The 13,088-nt window shown below is 59.4% G+C and overlaps 4 protein-coding genes across 4 annotated transcripts; 2 read left to right on the top strand and 2 right to left on the bottom strand.

The window, feature by feature from the left end:
- Positions 1–362: 362 nt before the first annotated feature.
- K437DRAFT_264490 (Arginase/deacetylase) lies at positions 363–3,426 on the top strand (the record flags this gene model as incomplete). Its single annotated transcript, XM_013385671.1, has 3 exons — positions 363–1,671; positions 1,745–2,050; positions 2,270–3,426. 3 exons carry the CDS (start codon positions 363–365, stop codon positions 3,424–3,426), a joined length of 2,772 nt encoding a protein of 923 aa, XP_013241125.1.
- Positions 3,427–4,295: 869 nt separating this feature from the next.
- Positions 4,296–5,260, top strand: K437DRAFT_270213 (uncharacterized protein; the record flags this gene model as incomplete). Its single annotated transcript, XM_013385670.1, has 4 exons — positions 4,296–4,480; positions 4,548–4,561; positions 4,641–5,092; positions 5,180–5,260. 4 exons carry the CDS (start codon positions 4,296–4,298, stop codon positions 5,258–5,260), a joined length of 732 nt encoding a protein of 243 aa, XP_013241124.1.
- A 538-nt stretch (positions 5,261–5,798) lies between these two features.
- On the bottom strand, positions 5,799–8,191 carry K437DRAFT_8821 (cytochrome P450). Its single transcript, XM_013385658.1, has 2 exons — positions 6,603–8,191; positions 5,799–6,511 (listed from the first exon to the last, which is right to left on the bottom strand). The coding sequence occupies exons 1-2, from the start codon at positions 7,875–7,877 to the stop codon at positions 5,822–5,824; spliced, it is 1,965 nt and encodes a 654-aa protein (XP_013241112.1). The 5' UTR covers positions 7,878–8,191; the 3' UTR covers positions 5,799–5,821.
- Positions 8,192–8,874: 683 nt separating this feature from the next.
- Positions 8,875–11,219, bottom strand: K437DRAFT_258956 (uncharacterized protein). The gene is made up of 3 exons (XM_013385669.1): positions 10,563–11,219; positions 10,060–10,480; positions 8,875–9,946 (listed from the first exon to the last, which is right to left on the bottom strand). The coding sequence occupies exons 1-3, from the start codon at positions 10,923–10,925 to the stop codon at positions 9,180–9,182; spliced, it is 1,551 nt and encodes a 516-aa protein (XP_013241123.1). The 5' UTR covers positions 10,926–11,219; the 3' UTR covers positions 8,875–9,179.
- Between the last annotated feature and the right edge of the window lie 1,869 nt (positions 11,220–13,088).

Below are 13,088 nucleotides of genomic sequence, written 5' to 3'. Positions count from 1 at the left end.
TTCTTTACCTCTCTCTCTCTCTGCACACTCTCATCGTCATCTGACTCCAATGAACGTTCGCCTCAATGGTCTTCATCATAAAGATACCCAACAAGCAAGGCGATGCATCCAGAGCATTGCCAGAGCTGACGGAAGCCTTGTCCAACACGGCTCACGCGAGTAGCCAGCAAGTTGCTCGCGGGAACGGCGCCGACAACACAAGATCCACGACTACAAACAGCACATCCCTAGCACCAGCAGATGAGGCGGCTTTCTCCGTCACGGAGGATCCTGCATCCGGCTCGCAGGATTCTCATCTATCAGCGTCTGACCCCTCGCAAAGGCCGAAGACAGGAGGCGCTGGCACATCCAGAGGTGCAAAAATGGCTGACATTCACCTCGCACAGCTGCAAGTTCGCGAGCCAAACACTCAGACAGCACCGCCTGCAGAACCGGACAAGGTCCAAAAGAATGCTTCACAAGTAGGTGCAACTGGCACTGCGCGCAGTGACATGCCTTCAGCGCCGACAACGCTTGCTCAAGAAGCGGCCGTTCCTGCAGCAGCCTTGGATGTGATCCTCTCGCCGCCAGTGGTCCTACATCGCTATGTGCGCGGCTACGATACAAGCATGGTAGTTGAACGGCCAGAGAGGATTCGGGCTGTGCTCCTTGGAATCTCTGCGGTGCTTGGAAGACTCTCAGTAGACTTGGCGCTCGGCGCCATCCAACCCGCGAGCGGGCAGCACAGCATTGCCGAGTCAGGCGATTCGAGCGACGATCTCATCTCGGCCATGCAACGGCTCGGCGTCAACACCAACCTACAAGCGCCCATCGTCCGCACCTTTCTCTGTGACCGAAGCCTTACACTCGACCCACCGCACCCAGCTGTCAAGCTCGTGCACGCGCATGAGGATGAGGTTGTCGATTTTCTGGAGTCCGCTCACGCGCGCGTGCACAGCAAGAAAAACAGACGAACGCAGCGCGATGTGACGCCTCTGGCGCAGCAAAGTAGCACCGTCAAAGTGGAGGGCAGCGAAGAAGAGTCAGAGGAGGTCAAGACGGGGACTGGCTCACACGCCGAATATGTGCAACGCCTCAGCCGAGCCGCTCCTAGCCACGCTCCTCCGCGACCTCTCAATAGGACGAGTCGAAGTGTCAACTCCACGCCGGCCAAATCAGGTTCTTGCACGTCCGCAACATCCAGTGAAAGCGACTCGGATGAGTCGGAGTCGTTAGGAATGCGCGCAAGCGAAGTACCGAGCAACCTCAACCAGGGCGACTTGTATCTCTGTGGGCCAAGCGCTGCGCCCGAGACAGCATACGCAGTGGACGACGATCTAGGAGGGTCCGGGGAGGCAATACGCAAAGCGCTCGGCGCTTGCGCCGAGGCTGTCGATCGAGTAGTTCATGCCGCATCTGCCTTGCATGGAGGGGAAGCACCTGTTGGCGCTATGGCCGACCTGGTGGAGGTCAAGCCCGCGGCGGCAACCAAGACCGCGGCGACAAGACCGCCTGCGAGGCTCCCCTCTACGCGGGCTTTTCTGCTCACCCGTCCACCTGGCCATCACTGCACTGGCAACGCTCCACAGGGTTTCTGTTGGGTCAACAATGCCGTCGTTGCCGCTGCGCACGCTTATTTGGAGCATGGTATCGACCGGGTTGCTATCCTGGATATTGACCTGCATCACGGCAGTGAGTCCCTCTCTTCTTTCGAAGTCATTCAAAGAATTCAAAGGGAAGTTGATGTGAAACTCAATCGAACTAGATGGCACGCAGGCGCTGGCATGGCGTATCAACGCAGACACGGTGCAAAGCGACTTGCGACGCAACGCGATGATCGCAGAGGCGCACCGCTCGCCGCGCGCTTCGTCCAAGACAAAACAACGCAAGTCAGATGGGGCGTCCGCAACTTCGGCTGCGTCGATGCCCTCAATCCCACCCCGAGGCCTCAAGATCTTCTACGGCAGCATCCACGACATTGAGAGCTATCCTTGCGAGAACGGCGACGAGGGTATGATTGTCGCCGCTAGTACATGCATCGAGGACGCGCATGGGCAGTGGATCTGGAATGGTGAGTACAAGACTTTTCCGCTACGTTTGTTTCACCCGCGATGATAGCACATCGAGTAAAAGGTCTGAAGGACCGTCCGCCATGCGGACTGAGCCTCCGCATGCAGTCTGTTCTAATCTTCTCTCTGAGGGCCGGCCAGCGAGCGCACTCTGCACGATGACAGAAAAAGCGTGCTGACACAATCCGACCCCCGAACCCACTGTGACGCTCTACCATCAGTGCATCTGCAAAGTTACCAAACGGAGGGGGAGTTCTTTGCGCTATACGCATCGCGCTATAGCATCCTCTTCGACAAAGCCCGGGCCTTCTTCGCCAAGACGGCGGCGGATCCGAGGCGAACACTTGTCCTGCTGTCTACTGGCTTTGATGCGTGCGTGCATGAGCACGCGAGCATGCAGCGGCACGGCAAGCACGTTCCGCCAGCGTTCTACCACCGCTTTGCGCAGGACGCGGTGGGGCTTGCGCGCGAGTGCAGCGACGGCAAGCTCATCAGCGTGCTCGAGGGCGGCTACTCGGACCGCGCGCTGATAAGCGCAACGATCGCTCACATCGCAGGCCTCAGCGTCGATGCGCCGCTGCCGGCGGTGCAGGCGTGGTGGCATGTGCCTGAGCTGGTTGCCCTCGAGAAGGCAGCCAAGAAACCAGCGTCCGCAGCCAGATCTGCGGCTGTTGCAGCGGGCGGTACTGACAGCAGCAGCGCCGGAAGCTCGAAGAGAAAAGCAGCGGACAATTCCCAACCATGGCTGCAGCACACCATGCAGAGCTTCATCGCGCTCGAGGCGACTTTGCCTAGGCCACCACCGTCAGCGGCTGCGCAGCATCACACCGGCGGCAATGCACTATCAGCTATAGGTGACACGAGCGTGTTGAAGCTGTCGACGACACCGGGTACAAGAGCACTGCGGGACCGCAGCACCTTGCGGCGCAGCAAGCTCGCCGAGGCTTCCACGACAGCAGCAGTCGCAGGAGCAGCAGGACCGGTGCGGGGATCGACGGCAAAAGGAGGAGCCTCAGCGACTAAAACAGCGGCGTCGACGCCCGTCGCGGCAACTAAGATCGTCAAGATTCCTGTCCCACCGGCGAGCGATCCTGCGAAGCGCCGGCAAGTGTCGTGGGCGAGCCTCGCAGTGGATTCTCCGCTCGGCACACCAACGCCTATCGCTGCTGCGGGCACGGAGCACTCGAGCGCGTCCGTGCTACGAAGCACGCTCGTCGCAGGCGGAACTGGTACAGACGAGCAGCCTCACAACAATGTTACTACAATGCAAAGGGGGGAAGGAGGAGCAGGGTCCACGCTGCAAACTAGCGCGGCGATGGAGGAGGCGCTGGCGCTGCAACTTGAGGGCATGTCTTTGAAACGGGAGGCGTTGCAGTGAGCGTGCGGGCACGGATCTGTGGCATTAATTCGCATTCGCATTTCTTTCTTGAGCGCCTGAACAAAGCGGGAGGGACGTCGTTACGTCATTTCCCTAGCGCACGGCTTGACAGGCAATCGTCATGTGTTGGACCGTAGTGAGAAATCCCGATGGACAGACTGCCCCCTGCGCCTCGCTTGCAGGGTAGGCGAACTGCCAATCGTCGCGGAGGACCGAAACAGAGTTGTTTCCCAGGAATATCGTCCAGATTCTTAAAAATCCCCCGGATATTTCTGTTCGGTCGGAGCGAGAGGGCAGCAGTGCTGGCGGTGTGGCGGCATCACGTGAGATTTTTGCCGACCAACTCCACACGGGCACGTGGAGGGGACCCGATACACTTTGGGGGGAAGGTGTATATTCCGGGGGAAATGCCTGAATGCGGTCGAAACCCGTCCCTTTGCCTAATTTTAACGATGCCTGGGCCATGCTCACTGCACCCGGTCGGTCCGACAGCGCTCCTGCCACGCCGGTGTTACGGGTTACGAACCATTCATCGTCCCCGCACACGCCTCTCTCTCCCTCCAACGTTATCCACTTGCTCTGGACTGTCGTAGCCTCGCCGTTCTGGAGTGAGCCCCATCCGTAGATTTCGATACATACTTGCTTTGCAGTGTTTCCTGTCAGTTCCGTGGTGTGGCGTAGTTGTACCTTCACCGCAGCCCTGCGACCGACCCGCCACCCACCGCAAAGCGATCGCCCTCAGGTCGCCGTATCGGCCACGCATTAGTCTCGTTTCGCTTTCGTTTCGTTCGACCTGCTTCTGTTTCAGCCCCGGCGGTAATGTATCAAAGCACCTCTACACATATACATACAGACATTCCATAATCACCATGCCAGGCACACCTTCCAAACGATCGCCCGCGCAGCCCGCACTGGTGTCGCGCCAGCAAGAGACGTCCATGCTCTCGCCCCTCCATGCGCGCGACGACAGCTATGCCGAGCGTAGAGCGGCACTCGTCAATAAGATGATCGCCCGTGGGTTGATCCCTGAGTCCCTCATCGAGCTGCCCGTTCTGTGCGTATTGACGGATATGCAACGGTTGAGCGCTTGCGCTAAAGTTCACCTCCCACCCCCCATGCAGCTTTGGCCATATCGGTGCGCCATCACTCTTTAACAGGGACTCAAGAAGGTCGCCTACGGGTCACTGACTCTGTGTCTCGCCTTACCCTTTCAGACCTCTTCGGCCACGTGACGGGTCCGAAGTGGTTCGAGTTTGCGCACACGTGCGTCGACCGCCTCGGCTCGCACATTTACCCGCCTGTCCTGGGCGAAGCCGGCGTCCGCGGCCTCCTGACCGGCCGCGGGCCCATCACGGTGCTGCCGCTGTCCATAAACGCGCGCTTCCGTCTGCCCGTCGGCTGGCCGGATGCGGTGCTGCTCGGCGGCCGTCCGGCGTACATCGACCCGCAGGGAAAGACGTACGGCGAAACGTACGAGGCATTCAGCCTTAAGACCGGCGAGCTCGCCTTCATTGCCGACTACCACCACGTGCACATCGACCTCACGCAGGGCGGAAAGGCGGTCAGCTTCCCTGACCTCATCAAGCAGGAGCCCAAGTGGGACGCCTGGGTCCGCGACTGGCAGCAAAAAGTCGCTTCAGGGAAGCAGAAGCTCAAGGCCTTCCAGGTGCATATTCCAGCGAATGAACGTCCTCTGCATTTCCTCTCGACGATATTGACCTGCCATTCCCTTTCTCTCTCTGGTCGTGCGCAGGAAGAGGAAAAGAAAGCCACAGGCCAGGCGGCACGCAACGCCGAAGTAGAGCAACTAAAGCACCTGGGTGCCAAGTTGTAGGATACCAAATGCAGAAATTTTGATTGAAGAGGCGTTTTTCTTCATCATGCCCAGGACTTAGGTGCCCCTGCGACTTTACAGCGCAGGCCGTGTCAACGAGCCTCGAGACTGGAGCCGCGAACTTTTGCTGTTCGCGAGCTAGGTAGGGGCGCTTTGATTATGAAACGAACGAGCCTTGTTGCTGTTGCTTCATGTGATTCGTGCTACGATACACGTTTTCTGTACCAGGCGCTGCTAAGCGGCCGCCCCGGTAGCCGTCTATTGCAACTTTGCCCGTGGCCGTTTTGATATCTAATTCCCTCGCACCCTCTATCTCTATGTGCAGTCATGCGTGCAACGGGCCGTGCGACCACGTTGAGGTGGCGTAAAAGTAGTAGTAATGTGGAACTCAAAGGGGAGCATAGAACGGGAGTGTGGTGTGCCCCAAGCCCGGCAAAGAAAGAAATGGAAAGAGGAAGGAGAATAGCCCTGGGAGATGGCAGTAATGCGATGCGAGCTTCCTTGTGTGCTCGCTAGTGCGCCAGGGGTATGCGCGGATGGACAGTACCGGCTGTCGAGCGCTCAGTCGAGCGCGCGGACCAGCAGCGGCAGCTGTCCGCCGTCGGCCTCGAACCCCTTGACGAGAGGGCGCAGCGCAATGATTTGCACGTGCCCGATCTCGACGTTGGGCAGTGGGCGAAAGTCGAAGCGGGTGACGAGGTGGAAAAGGAGGAGCTTGAGCTGCAGCAGCGCAAAGCGCTGCCCTACGCAGCTGCGGCTGCCGACGAGGAAGGGCATGTAGTCAATACATGCCTGCGGGCGGCCGCCACCTTCGCCATCGCAGCCTTCCTGAGATTTGAGCGTGCTGGCGCCCGGCTGCGGGCGGTCCGGGTTAAATTCGTGCGCGTCTGCGCCCCAGATGCGAGGGTCGCGGTGGAGCGCCCAGGAGTGAACAGTCAGCGCAGTGCCCTTACGCACGGCGATGTGGCGGGTGCGCGCGCCGTTGCGCAAGCACACCTCGTCGCGCAGCGGAACGACAGTGTCGTGGTCCGCTTGGCGACGCGTGACGGGAACAGGCGTGTAGAGACGCAACGCCTCGCGCACCACCTTGTCCCAGTACGGCAGGCGGTGCAGGATCGTGTCCACACGCGCCGGGCCGTCTTGCGGTAGCTCTGCAACGGCTGCGGAGCGCAGCTCGCCACGCAGCTTCTCTTGCACCTCGGGGTGGCGTGCGAGGCAGTGCAACGTCCATGAGAGTGCCGTCGACGTGGTCTACGCAGAAGAAAGCAAGGGTCGAGAAATGTCAGCACCGCGCCCCTGCTGCACACGAACGCCTCCAACGCAACAGTCGCGACAGACGCACCTCGTGGCCGACAATGATAAGAGTGACGAGCTGCTGGATGATATCATCGTCGGAGAGCTTCTCGTCGCCTTTTACGCTCATGAGCCGCTGCAGGAATCCCTGGTGAACCGCCTTGGAGTCGTTCACCCCACTGCTGCTGGCGCCAGCGGGATTTGAGTGGCCCAAGCTCGGGGGCTCGTCGAGCTTCATGCGCTCCAGCACGTCCTTGGCCATGTCGGCGACGGCTTCGCGCAGAGCACGCGCGGCGCGGAGCGTGGGAAGGATCTTCAAGCCGAGTGCGGCGGGGAGGAGGCGATGCGAGGTGAGCTCGATGCCGAGCATCTCCCAGATGTTAAGCACGCTCGTGCGCTGCTCCACGTCGGCCGTCGCGCGGTGCAGGCGCTGAACCTTGGGGTCAATTTCGCTCCCGTCGCCGTCCTCGGAGGCCGAGTCAAACGTAGCACCAAAGATGGCGCTGCCGAGCATGTCCAGCGTGCAGCGGCTCGCCCAGTGCATCACGTCGACGACAGTGCCGTCCATGGCGGCGGCGGGCTGCAGGTCGCGCGCGAGGCGTGCGGCGAACGCAGGCGAGAAGCGCGGCGCAGCGGGGAAGTGAGCGGCGGCAGCGGCGTCGCCTGGCGGCGGGTGTGAAAGGACGACATGGGCGTGCACGGCCTGAGCGAGGATGCGGGCGTGCCGGTCGATGGAGGAGTAGTGTCTCCGAATTGCCGAGGGGCTGAAGAGGGGTTCAAGCGCGAGGCGCTGGCGGCGATGCTCTGGGCCCTCAGACGTGATGATGCCGTGTCCGAGCATCTGCTCAATCACCCTGCGCGTGCCGGTTGGCTTGGGGAAACTGGTGCTGTGTGTCTTGTGGAGGTGGTGCAGCAGGCGCGGATCGCTGATGACGATGCGGTCCGCATTGAAGAAGCCCTTGTAGCGGTAGATTGCGCCATACTGTTGCGCCCAGCTCGTCTCCACGGCGAGCGGCCCGTCACGGCTGTTGTTGCGCATGCGGTAGTGGCCCCAGAGCAGCGTACCCGCAGTCCGGCGCAGGTCAGGGCCGGAGAGCTGCGCGCAGTCGGGCACGAGAGCGACGGCGTTCTTTTTGTCGGGCCAGATGCGCTGGCGTACGCAAACGAGGAGGAGCAAGAGCAGCAGGCAGATCGGCGTACTGAGCTGCACGCCTCGGATGCCTGCTGACGATGACGCCGGGTGCGGCTCCATGCCACGCATCGTGGCCATGGCTGCGGCGTGGAGCAAGCCGGTGGTGACGTTGTCTGAGGAGGAGGGCAACATTGTCGTATGGCTGCTGTGCCCTGTTGGCGGTGACGACGAGGAGGCCGTCTGGCGCAGATGGCACAGACAAGAGGGGTCCGAGGTGGAGGGGGTAACAAGATAAGGAGGAGGTTGGTCCTGCTTGTTTTCGATGCGCAAGTGGAGCCGACAACTTTTAAAGAATGCCGCCGGGAGAATGAGTGACAAGAAACGTGCTGTGATGATCGCAAGGTGTGCGTCTGCCTGCGCCCGGCTTGCCTTTTTTCTTGGCTGTCCTTTCTATCATAGGTGCTATATTTGCCGAATAACGATCGCAATACGAAAGCACATGCAGTACGCCGCCACACAATATACTTGCGATGGTTGCCGCAATCTAATTAGCAGACGCTGCACTAAATCAAAATGGATGGCACTCCATACTCGCCTCGGTGATCTCCCTTCCCCTTCCCGTCCCTCCGCTTCCCTTGATAACCCTCACCCCCGCCTTCTCCCTACGCTCTCTTGTGCGGTCGAATTATGGGCGCTGCAGACGCCACCCAGACGCCACCCAGATGGCACCTCGGCGGCCAGGCAGTCCGCCAACAGAACCGAACTGCGGTTAAACTCTCGCCAGCCCAGCAAATGTAGTGACTTGCGTCGTTTCCCGCGTCATGCTTTTTCTGGGCCCTGTGTTCCCGTTTTCGGGGCAACACTTCACTGGGGCCACAGGCCAGAATCCTCGAGACGTGATAAGGGGCCGCAGAGCACCGCACATCAGATTCCGCCCTCGCTGCTGGAGCTCAGTGGCAACTCGCGGACCGCCTTCGGAGCGGAGCGCAAATTTAGCGCCGGCGCCCTGGCCGCGTCTGTGCTCCCGATATGGAAGGGACAACTGCGCCACCCGCCGGTGATTTCTGTCCAGCACATGTCTAAAGCATGGATGTGGATACGCAGTCAAACCCTACTTGCAAGTATCCCCCACCCAAAATCGCACGTGACCCACCGATCATCGCCGAGTACGAAAAACTGCTCTAACCACCAACTAATACAATACATGAAATGACTAGATGGATCGCAGGGCGAGCGGTGGCCACGCTCTGCAAGTGGGTCATGTCATGGTATCTATTTATACTGCACTGTGGGCCGTGCGAGAAAAGGGGGATGCAACATTGCAGCGGATGCAGACGCGAGATGCTTGCAGTGAAGAGAACGATATGGCGGAGGCGAACTTTCCTCCCCATGCTCTTGAGCCGACGCCCCGCCCGTCCAGAAGGGTGTGGTGTGGATAAGAGAGGAGGGAAGGCGCATGTATATATGCAACGTGTGCGCTCCTGCGCCGCAAGTTCAGTGTGTGATGCGGAAGACCTCCTTGTGCACTTGCACGCCCGTGTAGCCTTCGTGCCCGGTCGGGCTGACCCTGCCGCGACCTGCGGGCGCCAAGCTGCGACCCGTGGCGCAGCGCGCGACGGCGATCCGCGGCGGCTGCCCGGGTACCATCAGCTCGTACGCCGCACCGCCGTTGCTGGCGCTCGGTGTGTCTATCCGCCGCGGCGAACCGAGCACAGTCGGGCCAATGCCGCTACCACTGTTGCCGAACACATTCGGCGTCCAGCGCGCCACTGCCGGCTGCGCCTCAATGTCCGGCGTCCCCTTGGGTGACGTCAGTCCTGACGCCGGCTCGGACCCGCGACGCATCGAGATGCGCCCGCGGAAGACGGCATCCTCGTATTCCTTGTCTTCGAGCGAGTTCGGCGGGCCGCTCTTGCTGGTCGAGAAGATAGCACGCGGGTTGCTGAACCGGAACCCGCTGCTCAGCTTTTCGCTCCCCCGCCGCGCTATGCTGTCATCGCCGGCTTTCTCCAGCACCGCAGCAAAGCGTGGCGATAGCCCCCCGTTAGTGAGGCCGCCGTCACCGCCTCCAATGCTATGGTCGGCGCCGGCGCTGCCAGACCCACGCACAAGCCCGCTGGGGCCATAGTCGTCTGGGCGTCGCGAGTGCGGCCCGACGAGCAGAATGTCGCTGCCCTCGTTCCACGAGATGCTGTGGAACACCACGCGTGCGGCGATGATCGTGTTGAACAGGGTCGAGATGGCGATGGGGATGTTGGAGACTGTAGCACGACGAGCAAGTGGAGAGATGCAAGCAGGAGCAGCGTCAGACACGGATTTTGGAGCACCCACACGCAGCACCTAGTGGGGGCTAACAGCGACGATGACTACTCACGAATCAGGTTCCCGCTAAAGACGGTGGTGAAAAAGCAGGCAGCGTTGCCGGTAAAGGTGACAAGGAAGTTGATCCAAGCGGAGCCTTGCAGGAGGTTGATGACATGTTTGCCGCCGGTGGCGTGGCGGATGTTCTTCTGAATCGCGCCGGTGCCCGCGAGGGTGAGCAGGAGGATGACGACGTCGACGACCATGCTGACGCCCCATCCGAGCGAGCGCCAGCGGGGCGACGGCAGCGGGGAGCAGCCGGGGAAGCCCGGCTGGGCGACCTTTGGGTTCGTCGGCCCAGCGCGGAAGCCAGCAATGGATGCGATCCACGCGCAGGCATTGAGCACGACGAGCGCGGTAACGAGGCGACGCGCGCGGAGGTTGCGCACATGCAGCGCGGTCACGCGGATGTGTTGGATAAGTGATAGAGCAATCTGAAGATGGGCGGACGGATCAAGCCGAGCAAAGTTAAGATGTCGTCTGCCAACGCACCCACAAGATTGATGGACGACTCACCGAGTTGAGGGCGACAAAGAACATGATGAGTGTGAGCGTAGCCTGGCAGCTCGTCCTTGGCGACTCGCTGAAGGCATACATCGTGACCGCCGCAACGCCTCCCCAAGCGGCCCAACGCGCGGTGAGCACACAGGCGTTGATGGGCACCATCTCGCGGCGGAAGATCTGCTTCCAGCGCGACCACTCCTCAGGAAACGTGACGATGATCTCCCACGCAAAGACGCCGAAGACCGCGAGCAGCGACCATCGATATGCCTCAATCTCTTTCCGCAGCTGCCACGGATCCAACGGGATGTAGTAGTCGTGACCGAGCTCTAGGCGCCCGGCGCAGCCCGTGGCTGAGCAGGTTTCGACCAACGACATCGTCGCCTCGCACTCGGTCTCTGGTGTTCTATCGAAGGTTGCGAGCGAGCCACACGAGCGAGGCTGCGTCGTGAGGATCGCTTGGACGGGGTCGAGAAGAAGGTGAAGACTGAGAAAGGATGATGAGTGGCTGGTCGCAGATGGATGGTGGAGATTAGAGAGAGAGCACGATGGTCAAGAAAGAACAGACGTAATAATAAGTGAAAACTCAGGTCGGTAGTGACGACCCAGACTGCCCTCTTAGCGGGGCCGCAGATGATGGACTTGGTGGGAGAAGGGACAGGTGGGCGCAAGGTCAGCGGCGCTGGTGGAGGCAAAAGTGAGAGGATGAACAGATGGAGATGCATCTGATCGAAGAGTAGCGGCGTTTGGTAAGAAATGCGCGCAAATTACCTGCGCTATACGTCTCGCACCATGAGAGTGTTACAATACGACTGCAAATCACTGAATCAGTCGGGGAAAAGTCCTGGGCTGCTCTTTAGACGTTTCGGGATATTTGCACCTTCACATTCTCTCACGCAGTTCGCCCGGATGCGGCGTTCTTGAATTACTGCATTTGTATGTATGTATGAATATATGTACATATGTATGTACATCTATGTATGTCTGGGTATGTACATGTTGCGGTAAGTCGGCATGCACCATGCAGTCGCTAGTTCGCGTTCTACCTCGCCATAATCAGAGCTGTCCACGATGCATGGTGCCTCTGCGTCTGAGCCAGAAGGTTCATTCGGAAAGGAAAGAGGGTTCAATCCCGCGCTTTTTGTACTTTGCTAAGAGCCGACGTGGGTTCCCGCTGATCTTACAAAAGGCCTCAAATGGCCGCCGGAGAACTCCTAGCTCTCCGGTGAAATCGCTGCGGAAAGCGGGTGTCCCCGGATTGGCAGTGGAGCCGTCAGCTGTGTCTCTGTTTGTATGTACCACACTACCAGCATTTGTTTATTTTTGTCTGTGCTGCCGCATGCGATGGACAACCGCGCTGGAACTGCACCACTCACACGCATCCGAGTCTTTTAGCCCAGGTGTCACGGTACACCGCTACCGGTGCCGCCTGGTGCATCAAAGCGATCGTCCAAATAGGCCGTCCCGCTGTGCCTTCCAACCATGGCACAGGAATCCGATCTAGAGCCTCACACTGCTCCTACGCTGGTCTCATGTAGAGCCTCGGAGCCTGAGCCGAATGACTTGGAATTTTTCATGGGTTTGAGAAGTGGTTCGCAGAATTCCATCACGAGCGCAAGCTCCGGTCCCGGATCCGGATATCAGATCATGAAGACATCCCCAGCCAACTTCGCGCTGAAGCAGTTGTCATCCATTCCTACGTAATTTTGATAATTTCATGAGATCTTATGACTCCCCAGTTGCTCTGAATTGTGATGGAGCAATCCTACGGCACCTTGAGCTTGCAGGCCGCTGGGCGGGGGCATACCTGAGCATGAAGTCGGTGAGGCGGACGATGGGCAGGGACAGTGCATTATTATCCTGTACAGGGAATACCAAATGAAACCCAACATGAAGGCTTTTTTTCGGGGATATGTTGCAGCCTTGGCCAAGAAAAGAGTCTCCCATCCCCGGTGCTGGTCACTTTAAGATAAGCCTGTGCTATAGTATTGCATTTGAGAAAAGCGACATCACCGCGCGGCGAGACAACCGCGAGGGTGTTTGATGGGGATTGGTACCTGGGTGGCAAAGAGTTCGCAGGCGGCAGCAGACCCATCCTACACCACACACAAGAGAAGGAGGGTTTGTATAATGGAAGACCTCTTGTTGCACACTTGATAATAGTGATCAGAAACCCTTCTCGAGACTCGCCCTCGGCCCTCGTCCACTTGGTCAGCTCGCACCGCATGACCAGTAACCATATCGAGCCGGCGCAGCATACATTACTTGGTTCTATGTGCTCTCCTCACACTGACTTAACTTTGGCGGTCCATGTGGGTTTGCTTGAATCGGATTTGGAATTTGGACGCTTGTCAGCGGATGCGCTAAAATCTTGATCAAGCTGAATCACTGGACGCCTGTTGATGTGCTTGTTGCAGAACGCAGATCCGAGCAGGCCCCGAAATGCGCTATGCAGCGCGTTCTGACGTGGATCTCGGCTGGATTTGGGATCAAGCGATTAAAACGGACTACGAGAAATTTCATTTAATTCGTGGAAAGTGA

This window comes from Tilletiaria anomala (assembly GCF_000711695.1).
Source record: "Tilletiaria anomala UBC 951 chromosome Unknown K437scaffold_101, whole genome shotgun sequence".
NCBI lineage: Eukaryota > Fungi > Basidiomycota > Exobasidiomycetes > Georgefischeriales > Tilletiariaceae > Tilletiaria > Tilletiaria anomala.
The sequence above is the reverse complement of the archived record's forward strand: the minus strand, read 5'-3'. Positions and strand labels throughout refer to the sequence as shown.